The sequence below is a fragment of the Podarcis tiliguerta genome (assembly GCF_965153285.1).
Source record: "Podarcis tiliguerta genome assembly, chromosome: 11".
Taxonomy (NCBI): Eukaryota; Metazoa; Chordata; class Lepidosauria; order Squamata; family Lacertidae; genus Podarcis; species Podarcis tiliguerta.
The window spans coordinates 47,067,843-47,078,769 of record NC_139544.1 but is presented as its reverse complement, the minus strand read 5'-3'; the positions used below and the strand labels follow the sequence as shown (position 1 = coordinate 47,078,769).

Below are 10,927 nucleotides of genomic sequence, written 5' to 3'. Positions count from 1 at the left end.
ACCACTTTAGCTAATGGGGCCTCCCGCCGCCGCCGTGCGATTTCTGTTCTCATCCTGAAGCGAAGTTCTTAACCCGAGGTACTATTTCTGGGTTAGCGGAGTCTGCAACCTGAAGCGTCTGTAACCCGAGGTATCACTGTACTTGCTGGTTAGAGCGTGGTGCTGATAACGGCAAAGCTGCGAGTTTGATTCTGCATTGCAGGAGGTTGGACGTGGAGGACCCTCGGAATCCCTTCCAGTTCTACAGTTGCTTGATTCCATTATTCCTGTTCAGACAAGCCTGGCCCAGATGCTTAGAAAACAGATTATTTTAACCTCTTTTAGTTATTTTAACTTCTGTGCGCTTTTAAAGTAGGGCTGAGAATTTCCCCATGGTTTTTACTGGTTCTATCTTTTTTTTTTTTTGAGGTGTTTTTTTTAAAACAATCAAACGGTGTATAAAATCTACGAAACGAAATAAATAAATAAATAAATAAACTCTCAACCCGGAAGTATGTGCGCGTGTGTGGTTCAAGGGGAGGAGGATCTCCTACTTCCGCTTCTCGGAAAATCCTAGAGAGGCTAAGAGTGGGGAAAGCCGTGTTCCGGTTGGCGCTACTTCCGGCGGCGCTGTGAGCGTGCGAAGATGGCTGCAGCCAAGAGGCAGCGTGGAGCTGGCAAGGGAGTCCCGGCAGAGCCGAGGAGGAAACGCGCCAAGAGAGCTCCGGGGACAGAGGGCGAGGGCCAAGGCCCGTCCGCTGAGGCTACCCCGGGGCCGGATGAGCACGTCGTCCCGGCCCCGGTCTCGCAGGTGAGGAAAGTACGAGGGGGACGAGCGGGGCGCTGGGCTGCCGACCCCGCAGAACCTTGACTTGGCCGCGCGGGGTGTGTGCGGCTGTGCTCCTCGTGGAACAGAGGTGCACCTGAGCATATAATAATACTGATTATTATTATTATTATTATTATTATTTATTATTTATACCCCGCCCATCTGGCTGGGTTTCCCCAGCCACTCTGGGCGGCTTCCAACAGAACACTAAAATACCATAACCTATTAAACATTAAAAACTTCCCTAAACAGGGCTGCCTTCAGATGTCTTCTAAAAGTCTGGTAGTTATTTTTCTCTTTGACATCTGGTGGGAGGGTGTTCCACAGGGTGGGTGCCACTACCCAGAAGGCCCTCTGCCTGGTTCCCTGTAACTTGGCTTCTCGCAGCGAGGGAACCGCCAGAAGGCCCTCGGTGCTAGATCTCAGTGTCCGGGCTGAGACGCTCCTTCAGGTATACTGGGCCGAGGCCATTTAGGGCTTTAAAGGTCAGCACCAACACTTTGAATTGTGCTAGGAAACGTACTGGGAGCCAGTGTAGGTCTTTCAAGACTGATGTTATCTCAGCGGCCGCTCCCAGTCACCAGTCTAGCTGCTGCATTCTGGATTAGTTGTAGTTTCCGGGTCACCTTCAAAGGTAGCCCCACATAGAGCGCATTGCAGTAGTCCAAGCGAGAGATAACTAGAGCATGCACCACTCTGGCGAGGCAGTCCACAGGCAGGTAGGGTCTCAGCCTGCGTACCAGATGGAGCTGATAAACAGCTGCCCTGGACACAGAATTGACCTGTGCCTCCATGGACACCTGTGAGTCCAGAATGACTCCCAGGCTGTGCACCTGGTCCTTTAAGGGCACAGTTACCCCATTCAGGACCAGGGGGTCCTCCACACCCGCCCGCCTCCTGTCCCCCCAAAACAGTACTTCTGTCTTGTCAGGATTCAACCTCAATCTGTTAGCCACTATCCATCCCCCTCCCGCTGCTTCTTAGATAACAGGGGTCTTTTTCCAGCCCAGCCCTGAGCATGTTTGCTCGTCAGTGAGCTCCACTGAGTTCCATGGGGCTTCGTTTCTGGCCTGCTGCCTTCGTCAATTTACCCACGAGATCTCCTTGCACACAAACACCCACACTTCGATCTGTGGGACCGGGTGACATAATAATGTCACCTTGCAAATGGGGTCTTAAGTTCTCCGGTTCTTCAATGACTCAGTTGTTCGGTACAGCGGCGCCTGCCCTTCGGAACTCCCCACATATTGAGATCCATGCAGGCGCCTTCGCTGCACATTCCTGTTCAGACAAGGCTTAGGGAGATGCTTAGAAATGTTTTAGCATTTAACTTTTGCATGTTTCTAAAATAGGGTTGTGAGTTTTTCTAGATGAGTGGGGTATTTTTGTTTTTTTCAGTCAAGTGTATAAATTCTATGAAACGTTAAAACAGCTGTGGTGGTCAGCTTTTAGTAGTCTGTGCGATCCTGCGAATATCAGGTCATACAATACATAGGCTTTTGAAACATATTGGGAATGTAATGAATGGGCTGTTTTCTGAAGAAGAGTTTTCTGCGTTAAAATGGCTTTTGCCCCAAAATATCAGCTTCACTTCTCACATTTTATAGACTAGTAACTGCGGCTGCGACCTGCCTGAAACTATCCAGAGAATTAATGATTGAGGTAATCTGTTGTTGATTGTTCCCTTCTCATTAATACTTTTGTCTTTCAGGGCAAATGGAAAAACAAGGAGAGAGTTCTCATTTTCTCTTCCAGAGGAATCAATTTTAGGACAAGGCATCTCATGAAAGACTTAAGAACAATGATGCCCCATGCTAAAGCAGGTATTTTTTTTTAATTTTACCTTTATTCTGTGTCTTGCTTTAAAAAGTTCGCTGTTTCTACTCATGTAGAACTGTCCAAATCTAAATAACAACAATGACCGGCTTATCAAAAACACTGATATGTGAAGCAAAATGAATGTAATAATTATACTGTAGTTAAGCATTACTGTTTTCTAGCTGTGTAAAGTTTCTTACCTTAACATTTTTCTGTTGCAGTAAAAGGTGTGATAAGCAGCATATTGATACAGGTCCTCTTCAGCCTAAGTAGGTGTGTGCTGCTTTTCTTCCCATTCCAGCTGTTGGGAGTGCATATATCAAGCCACCTTCAAAAGCAGAATTGTATTGGTCATCTGCTGATAGGCAGACTATTTTTTTAAGGTAAAATTTAGTACTCTGTGCACACAACCTTAGCTGCTGGATTGGGAAGAGGAATCCTTGTGCACAGTGCTTGCTTACATCCAGTATCTGTGGTAGGGATGCATGTGCAGAACTTGGCTGGACCAGAGGAACTTTTATTAGTAATTTCAAAGAGTTCTAAGAAGTGTAGGTGAAATTACTTACCAGGATATTTTGGTGATTGTTACACATACATTGTTTAATTTCATTTGTTTTCCAGACACCAAAATGGACAGGAAAGATAAGCTGTTTGTAATTAATGAGGTAAGTTATGATGCCCCTGTTTTGCCTAAAACTAACCATTACATGCCCTGGCTTTGGGGGTTTGAATCCAGCTATTAACCCAAAACTTGGTACCTCAGTGGCTGCTTTCTCAAGGTGTAACAATAAATAATTTCATGTTTAGAACAGTGCAAGTGAACTGTATCTCCTTTGATTGACTCTCATGGCACTGTGCAGACAGTGGTCCTGTTCAGGCATTACAGTAATCTGGAGCCAGAACATTGGAGCAGGGGGCGTGGGAATGACCCTATTGGTTTATCCCCATTGCCCTCCATGAGTTGGAGGGAGACTGTTTGCAGTGAGGTGTCCTTTAATTGTGTAGTCTCTTTGTGTGTTGTAGAATCCTTATTTTATAGGGTATTGCATTGTGCTGGAGGCCTCCACACCTATAAACAGGCTTCCTACCGCAAGCATCTTCCAACTCGCAGCCGGCACAATTGTCCCTGCTCATGTGGTCAGTTTCCAAATTGCTGTAACTATACTTAGGAAAAAGAAACTTTTGATTTACACCGGAAAAACTGCAATGTTTCAGATTACAGAACTACTTCTTGTGCTTCATGCAGGTCTGCGAAATGAAAAATTGCAATAAATGCATATTTTTTGAAGCAAAGAAGAAGCAGGATCTTTATGTGTGGTGAGAAAAACTTTAAATCATAATATATTTTCCTGAGTGTTCTAATTTCTGACATCAGTAGATAAGTGCAAAGTGGATAGGTAGGAATATTCTCATCATTTGGGTTTCCAGGCCGCCATTCTTGAATGGGCTTCTGGAAACTGTTTACTGTAAATTATAGGTTCTGTAAACTACTGAGGGGGGGGGGATGACAAATTATTAGGGAAAAATAATAACACAATCCACTTGTACCAGCAGTAGAAAATTGGCAAGACACACCCAGCCCCTTCTGTCACTTGCTGTGTCCTCTGCCCTGTTCCATGCAACAGGTTAGGCGCTGTTCTTTACCTACAGGCAAAAGTTTGGATATGAGGAAAAATCTGGTTTCCTAGTCTGGAACTGTCTCCTGTGACATTGTAAAGACCCAATAAACTCAGAGAAACTAGGCAGGGGCTTATCAGGGCACCTAGGGACAGTTCCCTCTTAACCAGATGAGCTCTTATTTGCAAGATTTTCAAGCTGTTCTTGCTGGATAGGAACTTTGTGTGTAACACCCCATTAACCTCACTGATACTCAACCACTCTAATGTTTCAAGCATAACTTCAATTGGGGATTTCTTTCTTTCCCTCTTGTCTATTTCAGGCTTTCAAATGCCCCCCATGGACCATCAGCAAAGTTTCTAGTACAGAATAGTAAGTTCAAATACGTGACTGAATGTCTTTGATTGCTGTTGACTTGTTTTTACTCCTTTCTGAATGACCCCACAAAGACACACATCTGGTCTTCTGTTGTAACCTATGGTTAAAACATTAAAGACTGGCCTGACTGACTGGCTTAATGTCTGGAAGATGTTAATATTACAAACTGCAATCACTGCTGTTCTGCTTCTGTTTTAACACTTGAAAAAGTTTTTATTGTTGTTGAACGATAAAATCTTGGCTTGACCTAGCTCTACTTAATATCTCTGCAGTTCACACGCTGGCAGAGCTGAAAATGACTGGGAATTGTTTGAGAGGCTCCCGGCCCATTCTGTCTTTTGATAAGGCGAGTATCGATCTCTTAGGATACCATACTACATACTGGTATCAATATTTTTTTTGCCATTTTCTAAAATACTGACTTTCTCCCTACAGACTTTTGACCAGGAGCCACATTATGCTGTGCTGAAAGAGCTGTTCATTCAGGTCAGTATTTATAAGTTAATTCTCCCATTTTTAAAATAGCAGGTGCTTTTTGCCAAAGGATAGCATCATCCTTGCGCACCTTGATGTGGCAATGGCAGCTTGTGGGTTCCTCAGGTCGGTAGGTCGTATCCAACTGAGTTTGCTCAGAGTAAACCCATTGACATCAATGACTAACTTGGGGTTCATTGTTTTCATTGAGTCTGCTCTGAGGAGAACCGAGGTGGAATCAACCCAGCAGTGCCGAAACACACTTGACAAAATGATAAGCCCTATCTCTTGAGCCAGTACACATTTCTTAGCTAGTGCTGTGGTTGAAGAGGCTGTGAATTTTTGCATGTGAATTTTGTTTTGTTTTGTTCCAAGAGTAGTTGAAGAGAGAAGCAGGGTGGCATTTATTTAAAACATTGTAAACCTCACTTTTAAGCCTGAAAGTCTCCTACAGCTACCGTATTTTTCGCTCTATAAGACACACTTTTCCCCTCCAAAAAAGTAAGGGGAAATGTGTGTGCGTCTTATGGAGCGGATGCAGGCGGGAGGCTCTGCTCAGCGCTCCCTTTAAAGAACCGCGTGGAGCATGTGTGTGGCTCTTGGGGGCTTTTCCCCAGGAGGGAGAAGGGCTGCCCTTCTCCCTCCTTGGGGAAAAGCCCCCAAGAGCTGCATACACACTCCGCACACTCTTTAAAGGGAGTGCGGCTCTTGGGGGAGCCTTAGCCATGCGCAGCTTTCCCCGGGCAGGGGATGAAGGCTCCCCTTGCCCGGGAGAGGCTGTGCGCAGATATCCCATAAGCCAGGATATCCAGCGGGATCGCTGAGCAGCGATCCCGCTAGCTGTCCTGGCTTCTGGGATTCAGATTTTTTTTTTCTTGTTTCCCTCTTCCAAAAACTAGGTTCGTCTTATGATCTGGTGCGTCTTATAGAGCAAAAAATACGGTACTTAAAATATTAGTGGTAAGTGCCTGCCATTAGACTTATGCAGGTGGCTCTCATACGTTCTCATACACATAAAGACAAAATTGCAGAGTCAAAACACATTGGGGTGCAGTAGGGGAAAAGATTGCCAAAGTTTTCCTGGACACCCACCCCTTTTCTGCCCACTTTTTATTTTTTGGTGGACAAGTTAATTGTGCGTAAGTTGCAAATCACCTGTAATCCATTTAGTGAATTACATTATTCAGTGTTTCTCTCCCACAATCCTCAGCAATGTTCTTTCAATAGAAAAGAGCTACAGGGCTTCTAAGTTGTCACTTTTTAAATCTAATGCTGGTGCCAGCAGACAAACAGAACTAAGCTGATCACGGAAAATATACTTTTCAACGTGTTGGATAAATCTCTTCCTCCAGTTCTTCCAGGATTCATGTTTGTGCTTTAAGCTGAGCTGCATTCTAATCAATCACATTACACTTTGGAAGACTTGGTCCATAAGTACAGTTCCAAAATGGAGGATTGGCACTTAAAAATAGTCCAGTTGACCAAACTAGGTAGAAGTTTCACCTCCATTTCTACCAGCATGGTTCAGATGTCTGCTCTGATTGATACCGTTTGCCCTTTCAGTGCCACTGCATTGCGATATAAGCATGCTGATGCAAAGGCTGTAGCCATGCTGTGACAAAAACCAAAAATGACCAAATTACCGTATTTTCCGGCGTATAAGACGACTGAGCATATAAGGTGACCCCCCCAAACTTTTCCAGTTAAAATATAGAGTTTGGGATATACTCGCCGTATATGACCACCCCTCTTCCAACGCACACGAAATACAAATTTAAAAAACCAGTCTCCAGTCCGGCTCGGAAATCCGCTCCACTTCCCAGTGGCCGGGGGCTTCTGGGGCCAATTTTCAAGCATATTTCTGCTTCATCTATAGAGCTTGGTGTCCTCTGATTTAATTTGCTGTCTTTTTATCCTTTGGTGGGGAGTTGCTGCTGTAGCCAGCGTATAAGATGACCCCCTGACTTTTGAGAAGATTTTCCTGGGTTTAAAAGTGATCTTATACGCCAGAAAATACAGTACATATAATACAACACAGATGTAATCTATGACAGCAAAGCACCTTACAGCCTGATTGTGTGGTAAACAAATTGTGTTAGTGCCACACAGAGTGAGCTATGCAGTGCTCACCCAGAATTGTGCTGAATCTTTTGATCATATTGATTGCTTTAAAAAGTTGTTGTTTTTCATCCTGCCAGATTTTTGGTACTCCTCTGTATCATCCTAAAAGCCAGCCTTTTGTAGATCATGTCTTCACATTCTCCATAACAGACAAGAGGATTTGGTTTCGAAATTACCAGGTAACTTGTCTATGCTTTGCCTGTGGGATGACGTAATCAAAACACCCATGACCACCCCGCTGCCTGGGATCTATATGCAATGTCTTAAACTGAAAAATGCTATGTGAACATCTTCTTGAACTCATTTTGCCTGGCACAAATTAGCATTCATATTTTTAAATATATTCCTTAGTAAAACAGATGAGGTGATATAACAAAGCAAAAACAGGTTTTTGTGTGACACAGCCTGTGTTGAGAAGAAGTAATAAGCTATGGTTGATCATTGTAGAAATGAGTCTAGGTGAGGCAACTGCCTGCAAACAGGTTGGAATCTTTCACTAAATATTTGACTAACTAGTTTGTCATTTTGTCCAAACTTGAAAAGACTGTGGTTAGTCCTAACAGTTGTTTTACTGAAACAAGCCAACCTTGGTTTATGAAGCGGCCTTCTTTCAATAAACTATTGTAAAGGCAGGCATAGTTCGGAGTATGAATGTAACATTAAACCATAGCTCATTGGGAGCTTTTGATCTCGTTTTTAATCTCATAGTTACACTGGAAGAGAGAAGGAAGGAGCATGGAAATCTGAGGGTTTATTAGACTTGTTCGCATATTGAACCATAGCTGATTAGAATACATCTCTCTCCTAATATAAGACAGTTTAAGATGGGTTTGCTAGTAACCTAGCTTGACACATAAAGGGTAGTGGCCAAAACTCAAATGCCAAATTCTTCTAGACCCAGATAATCTTCCACAGAACTTATGCATGTGGCAGGCACATTGATTTTAGATCACTTGATTATGGATCACATTTAGCACTTTCACAAGTGCCTATTATTTCCCTTAAAATTCTGAGAATCAATTTATCATTCAAGAGTTTAACTGCATGTCATTGAGGCTGTAGAATGAAGAAACACACACTTAAGTCATGAGTGATATCTGGTCAATAGTCGAAAGAGTGTTTTGGGGTTGTGGAAGGACTTCAGTATTCCACAGGCTCCGTGGTAAGGAAGCTACACTCACCATGCCTTCCTTTTTATTTTCCATGGGATCCTGTTCTTCAGTCCTACATGCCTGTTGGTTGTACTCAGGCTGTTCCTACAAAGAGCAAAAGTTTTGTTGTTGTTGTTTAGTCGTTTAGTCGTGTCCGACTCTTCGTGACCCCATGAACCAGAGCACGCCAGGCACTCCTGTCTTCCGCTGCCTCCCGCAGTTTGGTCAGACTCATGTTTGTAGACTCATGTTTGTAGCCAGTTCCTGCTCCAGGTGGATCACGTTTGGTCAAAACTCTCCACTATGACCTGTCCATCTTGGGTGGCCCTGCACGGCATAGCTCATAGCTTCCCTGAGTTATTCAAGCCCCTTCGCCACGGCAAGGCAGTGATCCATGAAGGGGAGCAAAGGTTTACAGGTTTACAAAAAGGACACAATTCCATTCTGAAACAAAAAGAGGCAACCCTTATATTGATATGGTTGTGCAAGCTGTGGCTTTAGTGGCAGCTAAGATGCTTTTACTTCCCACGAACAATCTCCATATTCTAGCCCATTTTTCTTATCGGGGTCAGCTCAGGTTGATTCGATCCACTGGAGTGTCTGAGTACACAAAAGCCATTAAGCTGCTATATAACACAGCCAGAGGGAATCTCGCACCAATATTGGATATTTTAAGGTGCCTGCGGCAGTTGTGCACCTGTATGGTAGATAAAAGGTTATTTTGCACTGAAATATCAAATGTTTCAACTCTGCAGATAATAGAAGATGGAGCCCTGGTAGAAATTGGGCCGCGCTTTGTCTTAAACCTTATCAAGATCTTCCAGGGCAGCTTTGGAGGACCAACCCTGTATGAAAATCCTCATTACCAGTCTCCAAATATGGTAATACTATTTTCAACACTCTAAAGCCTACACTCTTCAATTAGCTGATGCCTCTGCTTACTGTGACAATGCTTTTAATGTGATCCTTTAGTAAAATGATGTTAGTGACTCTCTCCACCCACAATAGTCCAATCCACTGGGTTCTCGGCAGTAGGCTTTAAATAACCACTCCACTAGTTAGTATTCTGTGATGACTTTTGGCCTCAGGCTTGTGCTACCTCTGGAGTACAAAGGCCGGCTTTGACTTTGTTGCTGTGGGCTTTACTGCACTTGCCATGTCCCCTCTTCTGAAACAAAAAGTTGGTGCAGGGGTTGAGACAGTGAAATTGCATCAGTGCAGAAGGCTTAAGACAATGCTGTACTGTGTGATACTGCACTGGTGTTTCATTATCTGCTTCTTTGCCTCGTGCAGCAGAACATAAGCCCTGTGGATAGCTCAGTCGGTAGAGCATGAGACTATTAATCTCAGGGTTGTGGGTTCAAGCCTCACGTTGGGCAAAATATTTCTGCATTACAGGGGGTTGAACTAGATGACCCTCGTGGTCCCTTCCAACTCTACAGTTCTATGATTCTAAGTCCAGACAGTGGTTTCTAAGTTGTACGGCTAACTGGAGTTGCTGGTAATGTTCAGCAACCACTAATGCTAACCCATTAAAATATATTGGTTCAGAATTGATATAGTGAGGGGCTGTGGTTTATGCTTTGCATATGGAAGGTGCCAGATTACCGTATTTTTCGCTCTATAAGACAGACTTTTCCCCTCCTAAAAGGGGGAAATGTGAGTGCGTCTTATGGAGCGAATGCAGGCTGCGCAGCTATCCCAGAAGCCAGAAGAACAAGAGGAATTGGTGCGCACCGATCCCTCTTGCTCTTCTGGCTTCAGGGATAGCCACGCAAAGCCTCTTGAGCGCAGTGGGAGCGCTCCTGCCTCTTTGCTCAAGAGGCTTTGCGTTGCTTTCTTGTTTTCCTCCTCTAAAAACTAGGTGCATCTTATGGTTGGGTGTGTCTTATAGAGCGAAAAATACGGTAAATTGTGGGCACATCTGGGCAGGGCAAGGGGGGAAATCCTTTCCAAAACCTTGGAGAGCTGCTGTCAGTTAATGTACAGAGCTCTGAGCTTACATGGGCCAGTGGTCTAACGGCATCAGGCAGCTTCCTCGTGGGTCTTGTAGCTCCAACACTTGTATTTTGGTGTAGCCATGCTAATTGTATTCTTCTGTTTCCAGCATCGCCGGGCAATAAGACTAGCCACAGCTGCTAAATTCAGAGAGAAGCAACAATTGAAAGAGCTGCAGAAACTGAAGAAGAAGGAAGAAAAGCCGCTGATTCCTGAAGATCCAACAGAAGTTGTTTTTGAAACGCCAGCTGAGGAAAAGCCCGAGGAAATACAACTAGTGAAGCCAGAGCCCAAAATGAGCTTGAAGAAGAAAAAGAAAAACAAACTACATCAGCGCTCGAGGAAGCTGAAGAGAAAACTGGGTGGAGTTGGAGTCTAACACATTTTAAAAGGGGACTCGATAAGACAACCATTTAAACAGCCTTTACTACTATTTTGTAACCGGTTTGTGTACAGTAACTTTATAAACTATGTCTGCATCATTGATTATGGGCTAGTTTTGTAATACCTTCCAAGGAACATTTCTGATAGTGCCCTTTAACACGGTTAGGTGATGTGTGGA

The 10,927-nt window shown here is 44.1% G+C and overlaps 1 protein-coding gene and 1 long non-coding RNA gene across 2 annotated transcripts; one reads left to right on the top strand and one right to left on the bottom strand.

Moving 5' to 3' along the window:
- The first annotated feature begins 586 nt into the window (after positions 1-586).
- BRIX1 (biogenesis of ribosomes BRX1) lies at positions 587-10,851 on the top strand. The gene is made up of 10 exons (XM_083403138.1): positions 587-790; positions 2,520-2,631; positions 3,248-3,291; positions 3,873-3,943; positions 4,566-4,615; positions 4,894-4,967; positions 5,057-5,107; positions 7,294-7,395; positions 9,123-9,248; positions 10,475-10,851. The coding sequence occupies exons 1-10, from the start codon at positions 626-628 to the stop codon at positions 10,742-10,744; spliced, it is 1,065 nt and encodes a 354-aa protein (XP_083259264.1). The 5' UTR covers positions 587-625; the 3' UTR covers positions 10,745-10,851.
- LOC310659606 lies at positions 7,955-10,468 on the bottom strand. Its single transcript, XR_014502856.1, has 2 exons — positions 10,371-10,468; positions 7,955-8,472 (listed from the first exon to the last, which is right to left on the bottom strand). It is a non-coding gene; the product is annotated as an uncharacterized lncRNA (long non-coding RNA).
- Positions 10,852-10,927: the final 76 nt, after the last annotated feature.

What these genes read in the sequence shown, in the direction of transcription:
- BRIX1 (XM_083403138.1), top strand. Translation starts at nt 626, where the DNA reads ATGGCTGCAGCCAAGAGGCAGCGTGGAGCTGGCAAGGGAGTCCCGGCA. An exon ending in GATGCCCCATGCTAAAGCAG is followed by an intron (nt 2,632 to 3,247) that starts GTATTTTTTTTT and finishes TTTGTTTTCCAG; the next exon opens with ACACCAAAATGGACAGGAAA. An exon ending in AGCTGTTTGTAATTAATGAG is followed by an intron (nt 3,292 to 3,872) that starts GTAAGTTATGAT and finishes TGCTTCATGCAG; the next exon opens with GTCTGCGAAATGAAAAATTG.